Source organism: Vombatus ursinus, unplaced genomic scaffold (genome assembly GCF_900497805.2).
Source record: "Vombatus ursinus unplaced genomic scaffold, bare-nosed wombat genome assembly UNPS02014780.1, whole genome shotgun sequence".
NCBI classification, from domain to species: Eukaryota; Metazoa; Chordata; class Mammalia; order Diprotodontia; family Vombatidae; genus Vombatus; species Vombatus ursinus.
In genome coordinates this window covers 740,035-762,421 of record NW_020954558.1, presented here as the reverse complement: position 1 = coordinate 762,421, position 22,387 = coordinate 740,035, and the positions used below count along the sequence as shown (strand labels likewise).

Below are 22,387 nucleotides of genomic sequence, written 5' to 3'. Positions count from 1 at the left end.
AAGAGACAGAATGTCTTGCATGTGGAATGGCAAGTAGGCCAATAAAACGCATGCAGGGGAGTCAAGTGTAAAAAAAAAAACTGGATACTCAAGAAAGAGCCATGTTGTGAAGAGCTTTAAATGCCAAATAGAGGAATTTATATAATTGATCCTAGACATAATGGAGAACCGCTGGAATTGATTGAGTAGGGGGATGACAAGATCAGATCTACACTTAAGGAAAATAATTTTGGCAGTTGAATGGAAGAATTGCAGTAGGAGAAGACATGAGACAGGGAGACCAATTAGAAGGAAATTGCAATATTCCAGAGGTGGTGAGGGCCTGAACTGGGGTGGTACTCATGTAAATGTAGAGATGAGAGCATACATGGGAAATGATGTGAAGGTAGAAAGGAAAAGTTTCAATAGATTCCAGATGTAGGGTGAGTGTGAATAAGAATTTGAGGATGCCATTATGAGCCTGGATGGCTGAGAGGATATTGGACAGAGGGAGGTGGGAAGACAAAAGTTGGTAAGAGAAGGAGATTTGGAGAAGGAGGAAGATAACAAGTTCTTCTCTGGACCACTTCCACTGTGCATTTGGAATGCCTGCTCCACAGTTATTAAACTTGATTTTATCTAAGACCTTTTCCTTTCCAAGTTCTTTGCACTTTTTGTTATTACTGAAAACTGGCTCCCATGTGATGACAACTTCTTTAGCCACACCCTGCAGCACTTTCCCTTATACCCCTTGACTGACTGGTCGAGTTGAAGGAGTTGCAATATTCCTTGCTCTCCGTTGTCACTTCCAGACTCTCCCTCAAAAACCATTACACAGTATCTTCTCCTTCTTTAAGGTTTACTCATTCCATGTTTAAAATCTAATCAAGATGTTGGTAGCTGTTATCTACCAATCCTCAGGACACTCTTCTTTGCTCAACATGTTTAGTTAATGGTATGCAGTCTTTCTCTTCTCCACAATTCTTGCTCTCAATGCATATATTGAGATGCTTCCTCAAATACCCTAAATTACCAGTTTATCAATTTACCATGATCTACTTCTTCACTCTGCCTCACCCACACAAAGAGTGGATCATACCCTTGATTTTACTGTTACCTACAAGTTTTGTATTTTTCATGTTCATGAACTCTGAAATTTTCTTATCTGATCACGTGTCTATTTCTTTTCACCTCTCCCTCTGTCTTGCAACCTCAGAACCCTTTTCTTCCTCTTCACCATGATCAGGAATATCTCAACCCCTCAGTTCTCTTTCTGGACATCACCTCATGCACTGCCTACCCTCTTTCCCCTTCTCCATCTTTTCCCCCCTTAGTCAAAGAGTTCAATTCTATACTGTTTTCTCTTCAGGGTCTTACCCCCGTATCCTATTATCAGTCGTATCCTATCAAGTCTTGACTTTGGGTTACTATCAACAATACCTATTGCTTTTGCCTTCATTTGTATTAAATGAAGCTAGAGAAAATCATAAAACCATGTTGACTGAGTCCACTACAAATTTGTTCATAATCTCAGTGGGCCTTTACTGTAGTAAGGCAATCCTTTTACACAGCCTTAACTGATTCATTATCCCACTTCCCACAGCACCCTTTATATACTTTTTCATTCCTTCTCAAATCCCTCATCACTTCCCTTTCCTCTACCTTTTCAGCTAGAAACCATGGCCAATAACTGAGTGTTCCACAAGGCTGTTTCCTCCTTATTCTTCCCCAGGCTACTATCAATAAGAAAAGCATCCCTATATACTCCCAAAATATTTATAGCAACACTTTTTGTAATAGTGAAGAATTGGTACATACCCATCATTTTGGGAATGGTTAAACAAATTGTGCTATACGAATGTAATAGAATACTACTGTGCTCTAAGTAATTATGTGTGTGATGAATACAGAGAAGCACAGGAAGATCTATATGAATTGATGCAGAATAAAGTAAGCAGAACCAAGAAAACAATATATACAGTAACTAAAATAGTGCAAATGGAAAGAATCACACACCAAAAAAAAATCAAAAGTAAATGCAAAAGTAAATGTAACAAAATTATAAAGGTTAAGTAATATTTGAAAGAAGAAATATGAGAAGAAACCCCTAACCTGCCCCTCTGTGAAAATGAGAGGTCCACAGGTATTATACATTGCACATGTTTTCATACATTGTCAATATATCCATCACTTCTGCTGATTTCTTATTTCTCTCTTAACAATACTATTTGTATATGGCATGACTCTTGGTGAGGGAGAGGGATACATGGGATATTTTTGTGATATAAGAAACAGAAAACATTAATAACATTTATGTTTTTTTTAAATTAGACATCTCCAAGCTTCATTATCTACAGACGTATCTACATAGGACTTTGTCTACTATGTCTTAGAATTTTCCTCACTCTGGAAGTTCACTCCATTCCTGGACTAATTCTCCCAGTAGAAGTACTGTCCACCCCCAATGGATTGGTTTCTCCCAAAATCTTCAACTTAAGGAAGAGGCTCAGTCTAATATCATCTCCATTCTTCTCTAAGCTGTACTGATAACTCATCTCCATAGAACTTTATCTACTAGGAGTCTATCTACTATGGTCATGAGAATGGACAAGAAAAGTGTATATTAATACTGAGCAAGGAACATGTTCTAGAAGCAAACTAGCTGTGTGGCTCTGATCTCAGAAGCAGAGCAGGAACACACTTAACACCTCCAGTTCAGCATGGAAGTCTGCAGTGGAATAACCAGGTCAGGAGTCCCAGATCAAGGTGAGCTTGCAGTTCAGTCCCTCTGAAGTTGTAAAACCTTCCAGTGGGCTAATAGTGGCTGCAACAAGCCAGCAACTATCTCTTGAAACTCCTAGATACCACCAAGTAAAAAGACCCAAACCTGGGTAAGAACTTGCTGAGCTCAGACCAGGAGACCAGTAAGCAATCCTCATCACAGATCATATCACTTTAGGAGAACTGAGAGCTTGCAGGTACCCATACTCAGCTGTAAAAACAATAAAAAGACTTAAGAGGATGGAAGCTCAGGCTAGCTTCCCCCCACAAAGTAAACAGAGCCCATGACTAAAGAACTGGGGATTGCCTTTCCCCTATCCCTCCATCCTACACCTGCTTTTTAGCTCCCTTTTATGTATTATCTTCCCCAGTTAGAATGTAAGCTCCCTGAGAACAGGGACTATCTATTTCTGCTTGTATTTGTACCCCCAGTGTTTAACATAGTGCCTGGTACATAGTGAGGCCTTAATAAATGCTTGTTTATTGACTGACTGTTGACTTGGTCCTTGAGTCTTTTTCTCTTCTCTCTCTATACTATTTCTCTTGGTGATCTTATTAGCTCCCATAGGTTCAATTGTCATCTCTATACTAATGATTCCCAGATCTACTTGTCTATCCTTAATTTCTCTCCTGATCTCCTATGTCACATCTCCAACTAACTATTTGGCATCTTAAACTGATTTTCTGCTGACATTTTAAGCTCAACATACCCAGATTATTATCTTTCCTCCCAAACTCTCCCCTCTTCCTAATTTTCTTACTACTGTTGAGGGAACCACTGTTTACCCAGTCACCCAGGCTTACAAGCTAGGGATCCTTAGTGCTTAGCACATTTCTTAGAGCATAATAAACATATTATAAATGTTTTCTAACAGATTGAATAGACACATTGAGTTTGGCATGCCTATGAGACATCCATTTTGACACATCCAAAAGCCATGTGGGACTGTGTAGGTCAGGGGACAGGCTAGTGCTGGAGATGTATCCTTAGTCTTTCTCTTGAGCTATTCAGTATAGATAGATACATATCTATGCAGAGAGATACATGAACTATCTGCATAGGGGTGATAACTGTTGCACAATTTGTTTAGTCATTCCTCAATTAATGAGCATCTACTTTCCATTTCTATGCTACTGTAAATTTGCTACTATAAATCTTATTTGTTTCACAAAAGGATTTTCTTTAGACCCATTCTTTCCCTATTATTTCATATTATTAATATTAGGAATAATTAGTCTTTAAATGTTTGATAGAATTCACTTATAAATCTACCTGGTCCTGGTTCTTATTTCTTAGGAAGCTCATTTTTGGCCAGTTCAATTTCTTTTTTCTAAAATAGGTCCATTTAGATATTTTATTTCCTCTTCTGTTAATCAAGGCAGTTTATTTTTTGTAAATATTTTCCATTTCATTTAAATTGTTAAATTTATTGACATATAATTGGGCAAAACAACTCCTTATAATTGCTTTTATTTCATCTTTCTTAGTGGTGTATCCACCCTTTTCCTTTTTAATAATAGTGATTTGACTTTCTTTTCTCTTTTTAAAAATCATATTATGCAATGGTTTATCTATTTTATAGTTTTGTTTCATGAAACTAACTCCCAGTTTTATTTATTATTTCAATGTTATTTAAGCTCAATTTTACTAAACTCACCCTTAATTTTTAGTGTTTCCATTTTACTATTTAATTGAGAATTTTTAGTTTATTCTTTTCTTAGTTTTTTAAATTACATACCCAATTTATTGATCTGTTCTTTCTGTATTTTATTGATGTAGGTATTTAGAGACATATACATTTTCCTCTGATTAATGTTTTTGCCATATTCCATAGGCTTTGATATGTTGTCTCATTATTGTCATTCTCTTTAATGAAATTATTGATTATTATGCTTTGTTATTTAACCCCCTCATTCTTTAAGATTAGGTTGTTCAGTCTCCAATTAGTTTTTAATCTATATTTCTATGACTCCTTATTAAATATAATTTATATTACATTATGAGCTGAAAAGTATGCTTTTAATATTTCTGCTTTTCTGTATTTAACTGTAAAATTTTTATGTCCCAACATATGATCAGCCTTTGTAAAGGTGCTGAGCAAAAGGTCTATTCTGTTCTATTCCTATTCAATTCTCTCCAGATATCTATTATATCTAGCTTATCTCTTTTTAAAGGTAGCATGAACTGCTGAGAAAAAGGTGTATTCTATTCTATTCCCATTTGGTTCTCTCCAGATATCTAGCTTATCTAAAATTCTATTCATTTCCTTGACTTCTTTCTTATGTGTTTTTTGGTTAGATTGGTTTAGTTCTGAGAAGGGAAGATTAAAGTCCCCCAATGTTATAGTGCCGCCATCTACTTCTGTGTATAATTCATTTAACTTTCCTTTTTAAAATTTAGATGTTTTATTATTTGGTGCATATAGGTTTAGTATTAATATTGTCTAGGATACCTTCATTGTCTATGATACCTTTTATTAAAATGTAGTTACCTTGTTTATCTCTTTTAATTAAATCTATTTTAGCTTTAACTTTGTTTGAGATCATGATTGCTATCCCTGTTGTTCTTTTTTTATCAGCTGAAGCATAATAAATTCTACTCCAACCCTCTATTTTAACTCTGTGCATATCTCTCGCTTCTAAATGTTTTATGTTTTTCTTGTAAACAACATATTGTTGGATTCTGAGTCTTAATCCATTTCACTATGTGTTTCTATTTTATAGGTGAGCTCATTCCATTCATATTCAAAGTTATAATTACTGTTTGTGTATTTTCCTCTAGTCAATATTTCCTCATTATTGTCCTTCTCAGCCTCTTTTTTTTTGCCCCATCCCCTCCTCACATATCTAGTTTACTTTTAACCACTACCTCCATAATCCACACTTTTTAAAAAAGAACCCCTTCCTTATCCTCTCCCCTCACTCTCCTAAATCTTAATTGACACAACCTAGATTACTATAAGTCTTTTAGTATATATTGGACCTTTCTTTTTTGTAATAGATATACTTGGGGTATATGTCTAGCAGTGGATCTCTGAGGCAATGGGTATGGATGTTTTAGTCAATTTCCTAGCATAGTTTCAAATTGCTTGCCAGAAGAGTTGGAATAATTTATAGTTTCATGACATTTTATATTTAATAAACCTGTCATAGGATTGTAGATTGAAAGTTGGAATGAACTTTAGTTTATTAATGCCTGTTTTTACAGAAGAAAGTGAGACCCAATGAAGTTGTGACTTACCCAGGTTAACAAAGCTAATAAGTGTCTAATGTAGGATTTAAATGCAGCTCTTCTAGCTACAATTTCAAAGCTATATCTATTATGCCATGACAACTCTCATCTTTTTTATTAACTTTTCTGATTTGCTAGGTGTGTGGCAAAACCTCTGATTAATATGTTCTTTTTAGAAAGAGTGCTCTGTATGTTTTTCCATTGTATTAGCTTATGGTTTTAAATATATACTTTCCAATCATATTTTTGGGAAAAATATTTCTTTTCATATATGTATATATATATATTTATATGTATATATGTATATGTATGTGTATATATATATTATCATTTCAACATAAATAATATTATATTTTATGACTTTCTCTGCATCTCACAAAATGCTCATTTAGTTTTTCTTTTTATCTTATTAATGAAATTTATCATCTGATCATGTACTATATATTATTACATTGATTATTTCCCTTCTATTAAGGACCATAGAATCATAAATTTATGCTTGGAAGGAATTTTAGCTGTCATCTAGTTCAACCCTTTCACTTTACAGTTAAGGAAACTGGGTCCTGGGAAAATTAAGTCATATCCTCCAAGGTCACACAAGTAGTATTTATGTCCCATTCATAAATTCTGCTTAGTTATGATAGATAGTTATGATAGAAAATATAATGCTTCATTAAACATTTTGTGTTAACATTCATTAATATATTAGTCTATTTCTCAGATGCATTTGTTCATTTTGTGAATTTAAAATACTTTTTTAACTTTAGAAAGAGTTGAGTAAGCTGATGGTCTTTTTGTTTCATTTGCAAATCTGTCTGGGCCTGATGTCTTATAGAAAAGTAATTCCCACTATAATATGCCTGACAAGTGATTATGCAGACTTTACTTGAAGATTTTCAAGAAAGGAGAACCCATCACTTTTTGAGATAAGGAACATGAAGGGAACCCATTCCACTTTGGGTTACCTGTTATTGTTAGAGAGTTTCTCCTCCTATCAAGGATAAATTGATGTTTGTAATTTCCCCTCACTTCAACTGGCTCTGCCCTTTCAGGGCAAACAAAACATTCTAATTGCTCCTCCATTTGACAGTCCTTCAAACACTTGAAGACAGCTATCATATCCCTCCTTCTTCTTATCTTATCCAAGTTAACCATATCCAGTTGCTTCAACCTCACCTCAGATGACATGGACTGAAGGACCTTCAATTTGACTTCCTCTCAACACTCTCCAGCTTATTGATTTCCCTCTTAAATGGTGGTGCTCAGATATGAACAAAATTACTCCAGATGAGGTCTAACAAAGGCAGACTACAGTCAGACTATCTCTTTCCTATTCCTATAATTCTCTATTCTCGCTCATATTGAAACCCAAGATGAAATTAACCTTTTTAACTTCTATATTACACTGTTGACTCATATTGAACTTGACGTCCACGAAATCCCCAGATTTTTTTAGAACTGTTGTTTAACCATGCCTCACTCATAGTTTTATTTTAAATATCTTTAGAGGAACAATGGGGAAGAGGCAGCATGCTAGGATGAAGGTATCTGTCCTAGCCATTCAGTGGCGTAGATCACAGAAATCTGTCTGTTGTCTCAGCTACATCAATACATCCATTTCCCAATGAGGTCTTAGGACAGAGGAGAGATACTACCAGTCAACAGAGCTGCCTCATTGGTCATACAAGAAAGATGTTAGAGGGGTAGCTAGGTGGCACAGTGGATAGAGCACCAGCCCTGAAGTCAGGAGGACCTGAGTTCAAATCCAGCCTCAGACCAAACACTTGACACTTACTAACTGTGTGACCCTGGGCAAGTCACTGAACCAAAATTGCCTAAAAAAAAAAAAAAAGAGAAAAAAAATGTTGGGGCCAGAAAGATACAGGCTCATTATTGATGACTCTGACATGTGCCAAGGTGGAAGCCCCATTACCCCTTACCTTTACTCTTAATGCTCAAAGCTCTTCTTTCCTTAGCTTAATCAGTCCCAATGAGATCAGTCAAGGATCCCAGTATGAGAACTTTGAGGTAGACGGCCCCTTAGAGACCATCTAGTCCAATTCCCTCATTTTACAGATGAAGAATGGGGCCCAAAGCAGGAAGGGTTCTTGCCTAATGTCAATGACAGAGCTGGGGCTAGAGTTCAGGTTTCCCCTATGTGCCATGCCACCTCTCATGTTTGTTTCTTGACCAATAGGGAGAGAAGGGGAATATGAATCCAGGGAAAGTTACAGTTTTTGGATGCCATCATGATGTTTGGGTTGTAAGTGATAGTAATTGGTCTTTTGGGGGATAGGGGCAGATGAGAGAAGTGGGCATGATGCCTTAGGGACAAAGGAAGGACAAAGTACAAGGTGGGGGATCAGATCTGGGAAACATTATGTAAATGCCCCACATTATCTCTCCTCCGTTTCCCCTCCCCCCTTCCTACCTGCCATTTACCCTGTAAAATCCTAACCTCCTTACCTTAGACCAGAGTGGAAAGTCTGTGTCTGTGTCATGGAGTATCTGTGAGGGGCTGCTTTGGAGAACTTGTGAAGGTTGCCCAAGAAAGTAGGTAACTGGACTAGCAGATAGAGCTAATGTGGATCCTGGGCTTAGAGACCCTCAGAGAGCAGAGTTGAGATCTCCAGTTGTCTTCTCCTAAAGAGGCCAGAAGTTCAGGGGAAGGAGGGTATGCTCTAGTGTAAAGAAGCAAGGTGCTTCTGATACAGCCAGGGGGATTCAGGTTATGGACCATGGGATCAGCAGACCCTTAAAAATGGAAGGGGTTCATAGGAATCATCTTGTCCATTTCCTCAAATCACTGTATAAGATTCAACATCTTTAACAGCTAGAGAGATACATATTAGTTATGGACTTATAGGATTTTAGAGACAGGAGGGACCTTAGTCATGTTATGGAGGCAATTCCCATATTGGGTTGGAAGTAGGACTAGCTAACCCCTGAGTAGCAATCATCCTGATATTGTTTGAATACTTGCTGTCAGGGGGAACATATTCTATTTCTAGGCAATGCCTTACATTATCAGACATCAATAGTGAGGCTTCAACTGTGTAGATCTTAACCTATCTACACCTTCTCATCTGGTAAAAATTTTGTCCATGTTTCCCCATAAATTTTGCATAGTGTATCAATGTTTGATACTGAAAACTTCCTTCTGTCCTTCAATATTATGTGGGTATCAACGCTGGCCAAGGATTGCCAACATGTTATCCTTCTCTCACAATACTTAACTCATCTGCCCCTTTTTTCCTGATCATCGCCCAATATTTTATTTCATATCAGGAAGAGCTCCTTGTTGAACTGAAATCTCTCTCCCATCACATTTCCAAATGCTACCCTTGCCTACTAAACATAAGGCTACATAGAAAAATCTTATTAATAGATTCTTAGTCATCTCATCTTCAGAATTCTATGTGTGAGAAATTAGACTTACTTTCCCAATTCCTATTAATGCCTTACACATTAGGAAGGTGGGTCCTAATTATTAGGGTCCCTAGATGTTGGAACACTTTATCCAGGAGTGTTGTGACTTTGAAGGAGACAATCACTATTTCCTATATCTCTGATTTTTCCTTTAAGAAAAAAAATTCAGTTTAGACACCATATCGTCCATGGCTTTTCTTCATCTGAGTATGTCTTACATGATGATGCTGGATGTGAAATAAGACAGTGAGAAATGTCCATCTGGGTGAGTAAAAAGATAGAGTGGGCATAATGTAATAGTATATGAAAACAGTTTGGAAAAAATGTTGTTTCATGGAGAAATTCAAGATTTGGAAAGCAATTGGGGAAAAAGAAATTATCTATTTTGCCTCTACATTCTAGTCAAGACCCTTCTCTAATCTAACTTGACAGGTGGCAAATCCAGCAACTGAGTCTTAGTTACAAGTAGTGACATGTAGCAGTATACCTAGCTAGTATGTAGGTGGAGAGGACTTAAACCTAGGAATTTAGAGCCCCTAGTTAAGTTTCCTTTCCACTGATCCATGCTACCTTCCCCCAGACTCATCAGTGATTTGAAAGCCTACTCATAAAAGCATTTTTTCTGTGCTTCAAGTAGGGGCATTGTACAGCCCACTAAGGTTCCTAGCAGGCAGGGCCTACAACTAATTCCTGACCTCTTACCACATGCAAAGTTGAAGCTACAGAGATATTGCTGCATGTGCAAACACTACTATGTGGAGAGGAGAGATTTTCATTGAATCAGCGTTAGAAGAGATATCAACTATTACTTTTTTGTTATTGTATTGTTTCAGTTGTGTCCAACATTCCATGATCCCATTTGGGGTTTTCTTGGCATAGATACTGGAGTGGTTTGCCATTTTCTTCTTCAGCTCATTTTACAGATGAGGAACTGAGGCAAACAGGGTTAAGTGACTTGCTCAGGGTCACATGGTTACCTCATAACCAAATTTCTTATGCAGCATGCTTGAGAAGCAGTCATTTAGCCTCTTTTAAAGATCTGCAGCGAGGGGGTACCTAGTTCCTCCTGAAGCAACCTTTCCCACTTTGGGATGGCTGCTACCGTGGGAAACTGTTTTTTTTTTTCCTATTGAGCCCACATCTGTTTTCCTTTAACCTCTTATCAGTCCCAGTTCTTCTCTCTGTACCTCATGGAATAACTCATTGAGGTGAGCTGGAGGGTCATTGTAAGTATTTATCTCTACATGTTAGTGGCTAGTTTGTATCTACCATGCCCTCTGTCACTTTTTTTGTGGAGCCCCTGCTTTTTGGTATTTTTCCAAGAATGAGAAGATGAAGGAAGTTCATGACAATAGGTTTGAAAGTCTAAACAGAAGTTTCTGAGGAGGTAAATAGGCAATATATGGGATGGGCAGGGGAGGCCAGTGCAGTGACTGCAATGTACTTGATTAGACAATATTTCTTCTTCTTTGAGCTTGCTTGGTGGTACAGTGTACAGCACTAAGGCTGGAGTCAGAAAGATTTGAATTCAAATCATGCATCAGCTTATTCCTAGCTGTGTGACCCTGAGTCACTCATTTAGCCTCTACCTGAGCTTCCTCATCTGCAAAAAAGGGATCACTTACCTTCCAGGGTTATCATGAAGATCAAAGGAGATAATATTTGAAAAGCACTTCACAAATTTTAATGTGCTTTAAAATGCTACCTACCATTATTATTATTGCTTTCCTTACCATATCCAGTGAATAGTTTCTAGACAATTTTAGGTATCCCAACTTTTATAAAAAATTCTACTCACCTCCCTATGATTAAAGTGAGACTCACTGGTCAGCCACCTCCCAGAATCCTATCACATGACAGATACCGTTCTATAGTACTAGTGCATTATTAACATGACCTCTATTGAAATTAAGAGTTTCTATTGTGTGTGTGTGTGTGTGTGTGTGTGTGTGTGTGTGTGTGTGTGGGTATGTGGGTGTGTGTGTGGCAATTGGGATTAAGTGACTTGTCCAGGGTCACACAGATAGTAAACCTGAGGCTAGCTTTGAACTTAAGTCCTCTTGATTCCAGGGCCAGTGTGCTATCCTCGGCACCACCTAGATTCCCCAAGAGTTTCTATCTCTATTATCAGGCTTTGCATATTGATGTGGCCACTCAGTTCCTAGCTTGGTCACATAGGCTGAATGACTTTTCCAGGACTAACTCACTCCATCCATCCATGAATCCATCCATCCTCCCCCTCCTCCTTTCCTTTAATTTATTCAATGAATATTTATGAAATTTGTGTATGGAGCTTTGTGTAAGGTGGTGGAGCAGAAACAAGGTTTAGGTAATATAAAGATCCTGGTCTCATTGAGTTCAAGGTCCAACAGGTTAAAAAGGCAATGTACAATGTTTTGCACCTCTCCAATTAATTTCGCATGTAATAGATTACTACCTGAGGTGGGAAGTTCTTTTTGGGATGGGGAATCAGGAAAAGTGACACGGAGGTGATGTTTGAGCTGGACTTTACAGGATGAGTAGGTTGAAGAGAGGGAGGAAAGGTCACAGCACATGTCTATAGCCACAGAGAGTAGAAGAGTTTGTTTAGGAAAAAGAGAGGAGGATGAGAAGTAAAGAAGAGACAGTGCACTAGCTGGGTTGTGTGTTAGGAGTGGGGGAAATAATTTGAGATAATATCAAGAAGGAACCATAGAATTTGAGGAAAATGGGGAGCAGAGTGATGAATGTTTACAAGCTGGATACTTAATATTATATCTCTTCTGATCCAGTTGAGATATTAGACTCAATGCTTTGCCTCTGGAGCTTCTGACTCATTTGCTGTTGGACACTTGAAAGGAAGAATTTATTCATTCTCTTCCTCGGGTAACGATAGCCGCGCCTCATGTAACAGTGCTTCCCTACCTAGAATTCCCCATTTCCCAAATTATTTAAATGGCACTATTTAAACTGATGATGATAATAATAATGAAAGGTGTATGGAATAATGGCTAGGCTGCTCATTTTGGAACCAGGAACACCAAGGTTCAACTCTCACCTCTGATAGTTACTAGCTGCCGTTTAGCTGGGCAAGTCATTTAACCTCTCTACGATTCAAGCTGCTTTCTAGGATTTGTCTGCTAAGTCATAGATGGTTATCTATCTGCTGTGGTGGAGGGAGGGCCTTACCAATAACACTCCATCCTGCCAGTTTTCTTATATTTCTATTATGATCATTACCACAACTTGCATCAAGCACTTGGTGGTGCTTGCAGTGTCCTTTACATGCATTATCTTACTTAATCATCTTGAGGCTCTGTGAGATATACTGTATACTATAGGCTTGTGTTCCCTTTCACAGATCAGGCAATTGTGGCTCAGAGAGATTAATAAACTTACCCATTATCACATAGCTATATGGGCATCAGAGGCCAGATTTGAATGAATCAATACCTCTCCTCCTTCTAAGTCCAATGCCCTCTCTGAAAAAAAAATAATGAGAATAGATGTATAAGAAATAGTAAAGAATATGCTATTACATGTTGTCATTTCCTTACCTGTAAAATGAGGGTGTGGATCTTATATAGCTAGACCACAGTTGTGAAAAAAAATCTAGGAATCTTGGTGGACTTCAAGCTCAATATGCTTCAACAGTGTGAAGTAGCTACTTTTAGATTTCATTGATAGAATTAAGCCATCCAGAAGGAGCATATACTTTCCTCACAAGAGGCAACAGAGGGATATTGTACAAAGTAAACTCACTGTTTACAATATAGGGTACAAGTCTTTAAAAAAGGCTTTATTTTGTCCATAATTTCAAGTCAAGTTAGAGAAAGGTATAAATTTGCAGATAGAGAAGAAGGGTGCTTTTATGGGGCAAGTGGATTTCTGGACATGAGGCATTTCCCAATTGTACTTATAATATATAGCAACCATTAGTCATTCTGAGTTCAAAATGAGTCAGCTGCTAGTCTTGGGAGGCAGTTTATTGTGTTCTGTGGATAGAGGGTGGGTAAAAGCTGTTTTCCTCCTACTGAATCATTCGTCTTAGGGTCCAAGAAAGTGTGGCCTCAGTCCCTGGTTGTCTTATGTTAGGTCTGGGCCAAAGGAAGGTGAAAAATAGAGATTGAACATGACTGCCTAGCTACACTGAAATAGTCTTATGGAGAAATGTAGTTACTAATTTCGAAAGAGGGAAAATCTCTGACACCATATTGAAGTCTGGGAATTGTAATTTTAGAAAATGTATTGAAAAACTAAAGCACATATAGAGAATGTCTAGTTGTGTGGGGAGGGAAATTAATACCATGTCATATGAAGAATATTAAAAGGAACTGGGAAAGCTTATCTTGAAGAAGGAAATATTTATACTGGATTGGATAATTATTTTAAAATATATGAAGGGATGTCATGTGAAAAATTGGCTAAGTCAAACAATAAAAGCAGGACTGGTGAGTATCAGATGCATACTGTCAGATTTCAGCTTCTTTTAAAGATCAAAGTTCATAATTATTACAACTCTTCATCGTTAGAATGTGATATCTCATAAAGTGCTAAGTTCCCCATCTCTGGAAGTCTTCAAACAGGTATGATAAGTTTTCAGAGATGCTACAAAGAGGATTTATTTCTCTTTGGATATGAGCTCCATTACATGGTATCTGAGAGCCTTTCCATCTCTGAGACCTTGTTATCATTAGCTCTTTCAAGTTGTTCCCATAACACCACTGATATGTGTTCTGCCCTATCTCCCCCAAAAAACTACACATTTTGTAGTCCTTTGTTTTAAGGTTAACTCACTACTAATCCCTCCCCCACTATTATTTAAATCTTTGGCAAGGTAAATATGTCATTGTCTCTTTAGAGTAACATGACTTCATGAAAAGAAACCTACATGAAAATGTTTGTTACAAGCCATTTGGTTTCAGTGATTTCATCTCTATCTTCTTTTTTAGATTGATGCTAATGGTGACATCAGAGAATTCTTACATTCAAAGGAACATGAATTGTGGGAAGCTTTGTGTAACCTGGTTTTATGGATAAATGTCCTCTAGCAATTTGTCTAATATCTATCTAATTCATAAAAAGGTTTGAAGAAGCAACCTTGAAAATTACAGATTATTAAGTATCATGTCCTTCTGGGACAAGTTGATAGGATGTATGGTGTAATGAGCAGCAGGATCATTGTGTTCTAATGTATATGACAGATAGGAAACTCCCTAGGAATTATCTATTGAGTCAGAAAAGGTCATTGTGATCCATGTTAATGGAAGGAGTTCCCTGTTCTGACAAAATCATAGTTCCTTCATTAATTTGCATATATGATATCATGACCAACTAACATATTTGATTTCAGCGTAATTTTGCTACATGGATCCTGGGGAACCAGTGGAGGTAGCCTTCATATTTCTAAAAAGCCTTCATCAAGATTAAATACTTTAATGACATTTTTGCATGTGAAATCACTATGAAACCACGTGGGACAATTCAGGTGTGTTTCTTGTGTCTTCTGAGGATGAAAAATTGTCAACAAATACCCATTTCTGTTTTATGCAATAACTTTTTTTCTTCTTCAGTTCCTCAGGACATTTCATATCACTTTAAGCTTTTTTTAAATGACTTGTAGTACATGTTTTTCTAAGTCAAGCTAGGTCTGGTATTATTTGAGAACTCAAAGTGAAGAGACATGTACTGGAATGGTGAAAAGTTGGTCAATAGCCTTTCTTTCACATCGGCATGTGTTATGAAGTACATTGATAGAATAATATTCCAAATGATGCCTAAAATTGTTGACTTTGGACTCTTAAAGTGCCTGACACAACTCTGTAAGAATATACATTGTAGAGTAGGATATTTGCATTGGTGACCAAAGTTCTTCCCTAGGGTTTCCTTATATCGTTGAAATTACAGGTCTTCTGTCTCTGGCCACCTGCTTCTTCCAAAATGTGACACTTACTATGTTAGATGCTGAGAATAGAAAGACAAAAAGGACAAGAGTATCTGCCCTCAAGGAAGTTCAGTAGAACCTAGTAAGGTGAAGAAAATGACATGTATACAGATTAGTAAATATTTATGTATATGCTAATCAAGTTACCTAATAGACAAAGCAATACATATTGCTTTGTAGGGTTAGTATGCTGGAAATCCACTAACTGGGAAATGACAATCACAGAGATTTCTGCTGTTGGGTGTAAAAAGCTTGGCCATTCACTCTCTTTCCTCTTCCTTCTCTCAGCTTTGTCAAAGCCTTGGGGAGAGGAATTAGAAAACAGGAAACTGGACAGATAAATATGGCCTTTTCTTTCATTTAATTCTACTCCACTCAGTTAAAAAAAGTGTCTATTATTAAGAATCCCAATTTTCTTTTCAAAACTAGCTTTTCTTGATCCCTGCCCCTCTCCTCTGTGTTATCTTGTTGACTCTAATCCAGACCAGAAGCAAAAATCCCACCTGAAATTTTCTAATCCTGATTTTCTCTGTGCCTTTGCACAGAAGATTGAGGAGAATTGAGGAGGTGCCAGGAAGGAACCCTGACACAGAGATATCCTCCCCTATTTGACTGAAAGTACACCATTAGAGTTTAATTTGAGCATCTGTAAGAGTAATCTCATAAAATACTGTTAATTGGGGAGGAAAATAGATTTAGAGCTATAAGAGACCTTAGAGATGATCTCTCCAAACTTTTCATTTTACAGATGTTGAAAATGAAATCCAGTAAGTAATTTGTTCAAGGGATACACAAATAGGATGCAAGCAGCAGAGGAAATATTTGAACTGGGTCATTTGGTTTCAAATACAGTGCTCTTTTTACTATACTGTGGGGCCCACATATGTCTTTGCTAGTCAGTTAGCAAGCATTTATTAAGTGCTTACTATGGGCTAGGTCCTATGCTAAACTCTGGGAAAATCAGAAACATAGTTCATGTCCCCAAGAAGCTCACATTATGTATATGTATGTGTGTGTGTGTGTGTGTGTGTGTGTATCTGTGTGTATGTATATATTATATACTTTGTAGGGTTAATCTCAGAGGGAAAACATGGAAGGGAGAAGTGAGGCAAAGAGGATACTATGAAAGGCCTCCTGTAGAAGGTGGAATTGGAAGGAGGCCAGGAAAATTGAGAAGTAGAAGTGAGCAAGAAAATTATTCCTAGTCTGCAGGACAGTGGGTGAAAAAGAACAAAGAAGGAAGATGGAGTGTTATATTTGAGAAGGGGGATTAAGTAAGGGAATTTATATTATAAAGCACAAGGAGAATAGTAAAACAAAAGAAGACTATAATAGTAAGAAGAGATCAGGTTGTGAAGAGTTTTAAATTACAAATAGAGAACTTTAAATTTGGTTCAAGAGGTAATAAGGACCCACTGGTATTTACTGAGTTGAGTGGTGACATGGGAAGACCTACTATTCTTGAGGATAATCACTTGGCAGCCATGCAGAGGATAGCTGTGAATGGAGAAAGTCTTGACAGGGAGACCAATTAGAAGACTATTACAGTAGTTCAGGCAAGAGGTGATAATGGCCTGAATTAGAATAATGTACGGTGAGTGAAGAGTAGGTGATATGTAGGAGAGACGCTGTGAAGGTAAAAATGACAAGATTTGGCAATCACTTGAATATGTGGAGAGAGAGGAATTAAGGATGACACTGAGGTTTGGTGCTTGGGTGACTACTATAATGGTGGAATACTTGATAATAATAGGGAAGTTAGGAATGCAGAGAGGGTTTGGGGAGAGAGATAATGAGTTCCATTTTGGATATGTAGAGTTTGAGATGTCAATGAAACATCCAGTTCAAGAGATTGAATTAATAGTTGGTGATGTGGGCCTGGGGCTCAGGAAAGATAATAAAAGTAAGGACATAAATCTGGGGAATCATATGCATATGTATGCATATATGTACACACACATATATATGTAAACATATTGATAATATCCATATCATATGTGTGGTCTAATCAGTTACCAATTATCAAATGAGGTAGTATAGGGAAAAGAGAAGAGGACCAATGACAGCCTGGGGAGACATTTGTAGTTAGTAAGCATAACATAGATTGAAATTCAGCAAAAGTGAATGAAGGGTGGCTAGAAAGGTAGGAGGAGAATCAAGGGAGATCATTGTCACCAAAAAACTGAAGACAGAATATCCAGAGGAAGGTGATCTGAAACATCAAATGCTTGGAGATAAGTATAAAAAGATTGAGGATTGAGAAAAGATCATAATATCTGGCAATTATGAGATCATTGGCAAGGAGAACGATTTCAGAAAAACCGGGAAAGACTTACATGAGCTTGTGTATAGTGAATAGAACCAGTAGAACAGTGTACACAGTAACAGTAATATTTTTCAGTGAAGAACTGTGAATGCGTCAGCTATTCTCAGCAATTCCAAGAATCCCAAAGAACTAATGATGAAGCACACTATCTGCCTCCAGAGAAGGAAGTGATATTGATTGAATACAGACTGAAGCATGCTAATTTTCACTTTCTTTCTTTCATTTTTTCTTCTTTTATTCGATTCTTCTTGTACAAAATGACTAATATGTAAATGTTTTACATAATTACACATGTATAACCTATCTGATTGTTTACTATCTCAGGGAAGGGGGAAGGGGGAAGGAAGAGAGGGAGGAATAGAATTTGGAACCCAAAGCTGTAAATAAAAACGTTAAAAAAATTGGTTAAGAAAGAGATCATTGGTAACTTTGGATAGAGCAATTTCAGTGGAATAATGAGGTCAGAAGCCATCCTTCAGAGGGTTTGGAAGTAGATGATACAACAAATATTACTGGCAACACTTTAAGAAGAAAGCAAAATCCTGAGAGGATGGAACAGGCACTTGGTTAGGTGATTTGGGGTAGAGAAAGGTATATGTAGAAGATATACTTCTCCTTTCCCCCATTCTCTGGCCCTACCAGGTAGTTTTGCAGGAGAGCTGAGCTAGAAAATGGAACATGCCTCAGTCGATGGTTACTGATGGAGGCATACAAGTCAGGGGCAGGAGTCCTGAACTATTCTCATTCTTAGGTTGCCTACATGGACCAGGGTCCCAGAGCAACCAGAAGGAAGTCAGACAAAATTACAGGGTTATAGAGAAGATCTGTGCTATTTACCAAGACTACACTCAGACTGCTGTGTCTAGCTTTTGATCTCTGACAAACTTTGTCTTTCTAACCACAGAATTCTGTCCTGTGATGCTGGGCTCTCTCTCCAATCAAACATCACTAAATGTTGCTACTTTCATCCTTGTGGGTGTCCCAGGACTGGAGGCAATCCACCTTTGGCTGGCAGTTCTACTGAGTGTCATGTATACTGTGGCCCTACTTGGGAACATCCTTATCCTAACTGTGATCTGGGCAGACCCAGGCCTACATGAGCCCATGTACTATTTCCTATGTGTCTTAGCTGCTGTGGATATCATCATGTCAACCTCTGTGGCCCCCAAAATGCTGACTATTTTCTTTTCAGGCAATGGTGTCATTGGCTTTGCTGCCTGCTTCATTCAGATGTACATTGTCCATGCAGCAACAGCTGTGGAGACAGGGTTGCTTCTGTCAATGGCCTTTGATCGCTATGTGGCCATCTGCAAACCCTTGCACTATAAGACCATCCTCACTCCTCGGACATTACTGGGCATTGGTGTGGCCATTATGGTGAGAGCTATTATGGTCATGACTCCACTGAGCTGGTTGGTAGTCCATCTGCCATATTGCAGTTCCCATGTAGTCCTTCATTCCTATTGTGAGCACATGGCTGTAGCCAAATTAGCATGTGCCAACCATATGCTGAGCAGTCTCTATAGCTTCATTGCCTCCTTTATCATTGTAGGCTTTGATGTGACTTTTATAGCTACTTCCTACAGCCTGATCCTCCAGGCTGTGTTCAACCTCTCCTCCCAGGATGCTCGGTTCAAGGCACTTAGTACATGTGGTTCCCATGTGAGTGTCATGGTCCTTTACTACCTACCTGCTATGGTATCCATCTACATGGCTTGGTTGGGGCAGGACATGGTGCCCCTGCATGCTCAGGTGCTGCTGGCTGATTTTTATTTGGTTATCCCTCCTATGCTGAATCCTCTCATCTATGGCCTGAAGACAAAGAGGATCCGGGAGCGGGTGTGGAATGCAGTGGCCATGACCTTCACAGGTTCTAATTGCCTGAATCCCAAGAAAGAGAAAAGACCTAAGCAGGTGTTTGCTATAGGACATAGTGAATCCACATCAGGGGCACAGACACAAGAGTAAATTGGAATGCTGAAATGTTACCTTAATTCCCAATATCTATATTCTTTGCCAACTGAATCCAGATAAGTGCTACAATGGTTCCTGTCTTTTTTTTTTCACACTAATGACAACATTTCTAGACACTGAGATAACTAGATTTATTGTCTTGGATGTTGAATGCTTTTTAGTCTTCAAACATCTACTGCTAGTCCCTTTTGAATTGTAAATACTCCTGGGAGGGGCTTTGGTAATTATTGTACATCACCATTCCAGTCCTCCTATATTTTACTTCTGAGAACTATCACAGGAGACTTAGCTGGGGTTCATTTAAATTGTTACTTAATCATAATGTGTCACAGATTTCAAAGGCATATTAAAAATTAGTCTGTTATGGTCCATCTTATGCCCATAAATTGGGGAATAGATAAATAAGTTTTAGTGCATAAATATAATGAAATGTTATTGTATTGTAACTATGTATGAATTTGAGGAAGTGAAAGAAGTGTGGGAAGATTCATATTAACCGATGTAGGAAAAATATACTTAATGGTTATAGGAATATAAGCAGAAAGAATGACAACAAAAGAAATTGAGATTGACTAAGCTTGGCCCTGGCTAAAAGTTGAGAAAATATACCTCTTCATTCTCTGCAGAGGTGGAGGCAGAAAGCATGTGGAATGTAAAATGTAATATTGGATATGATGGCGGTATTGACTGGTTTCTTTGAACAACCCTTTTCTCCCTGTTTCTTTTTTTTTTTATCTTTGTTACATGGGATGATTCTCTGTGTGAGGAGGAAGTGGGGAGGAATATATTCAGACATGAAGAATGATGCAAAATGACACAAAAACAAAAGATACCAATAATACTTAAAAATGAGGTCCATCCTATAGCTTCTACTGTAAAAGAAAAAAGTAATTGCAGAGATTAGTAAAAATCAAATAGACAATCTGAAGTATCTAATGTGCTGAAATGTTGACAAGAATCAATAATATGGCATGGCAATAAAAACATTAATATAATCTTAGGCATTAATGAGGGACACATCCTGTCTAGTTCAAGGTGGTTGATAGCCCCATTATACTTGATCATAGTCAGATTTCATTTGGATTTTTGTGTTAAGAACTATGCACCAGTTAGAATAAATGACAAGCTGGAGAGGAGGAGAAACAAAGATGCTGAAGTCTTGCTGTATGAGAAATGATGGAAGAAACTGGATATATTTAGCTTGGAGTAGAGTTAGAATAGCTGCTTTAAATATTTTTTCCAGAATTTTATTTTTAAAGTTTCTGTATGATAGGCTAATTAGAGAAGACTGGGGTTGGTAGCTTTTGGACTTATGAATTCAAGAAAACCAAGTACAGAGCTGCTTCATATATGACTAAAGATGAGGCATCATATCAGTGGCACATATAAGAACACAGCTTCATGTATACATCTCTCAGCCTAGCATTTCAAGATAGGCACAACTAAATGCATATGTAGAGAGGGAATGGGAAACAAGGGAGAAAGCACATGCACAGCAATTTGTATAATAATAAAGAATATGCTCCTTTTCATTGGAAATCTTTGAGCAGAGGCTGGATGGTCACTTATTGTGTATGCTAGTGAAGGGATTCTTATACAAATATATTTGGACTAGACAGGCTCTGAGGTTCTTTTCAAATTTGAAATTCTGAGAGGCGGAGCCAAGATGGCGGAGGGAAAGCAGTGACTGTCTTGAGTTCTTTCCCAAAGCCTTCCAAATACCTAAAAAAAAATCTCTAAACAAATTCTAAAGCAGCAGAACCCACAGAAAGACAGAGTGAAACAGATTTCCAGCCAAAGACAACCTGGATGGTTGATCAGAAAGGTATATCATGCTGGGGTGGTGGGGTGAGAGGAGCACAGCTCAGCGTGGGCACACAGGCTGCAGCGACCCTGGAGCTGCAGAGGACTGAATCCCAGGCAGCTGTGGTGGCTTCTAGACTTCTCAACCCATGAATGCCAAAGACAACTTAGAGGGTCAGTGGGAAAAGTCTGTGTCTACGGTGAAAGAGAAGCTAGGCCTCAGTTGCAAGACTCGAGCACGGCCCAGGGCCGCAACTTTTTCCTGAGCTTCTGGCCCACAGACTGAGGGGAAATCGAGTGGTTGATGAGAGGGGGATTGCAGGGATCTCTTTGCTAGTGCTAAGGCAGAAATCTCTTCCTTTACCGGTGCTTGGATCTGGGTCACATTTCTGAGGGGCAATGCTGGGTCGAGGAGGAATGCTGGTGCAGTGGAGCTTGTTGTGGTGGTGGAGAGGAAACACCTCGCACCTTATCATAGCACCTTGGAAGAACTGAAAATTTTCAGGTCCCTAGAAGTACCTCTTAAAACAGCTGTACAAATCCCCGAAGCTTGGGACAGTATACTCTTCACATTGGAAGCAGATTTTTACCTTAACAAAGAGTTTAAAACTCAGGTAATGGGCCGGGATCCTGAGTAAGCAGCGCAAAAAGAGTCAGACTATATTATCTTACTTTGGTGACAAAGAAGATCAAAACATACAACCGGAAGAAGACAACAAAGTCAAAGCTCCTACATCCAAAGCCTCCAAGAAAAATATGAATCAGTCCCAGGCCTTGGAAGAGCTCAAAAGGGATTTTGAGAAGCAAGTAAGAGAAGTAGAGGAAAAACAGAGTGATGCAAGAAAATCACGAAAAACAAGTCAACAGCTTGCTAAAGGAGACCCAAAAAAAATTACTGAAGAAAATAACACCTTAAAAAATAGCCTAACCCAAATGGCAA

The 22,387-nt window shown here is 38.1% G+C and overlaps 1 protein-coding gene across 1 annotated transcript; it reads left to right on the top strand.

The window, feature by feature from the left end:
- The first annotated feature begins 18,588 nt into the window (after positions 1-18,588).
- LOC114046034 (olfactory receptor 52I1-like) lies at positions 18,589-19,638 on the top strand. The gene has a single exon (XM_027866253.1). It carries the CDS (start codon positions 18,589-18,591, stop codon positions 19,636-19,638), a length of 1,050 nt encoding a protein of 349 aa, XP_027722054.1.
- Positions 19,639-22,387: the final 2,749 nt, after the last annotated feature.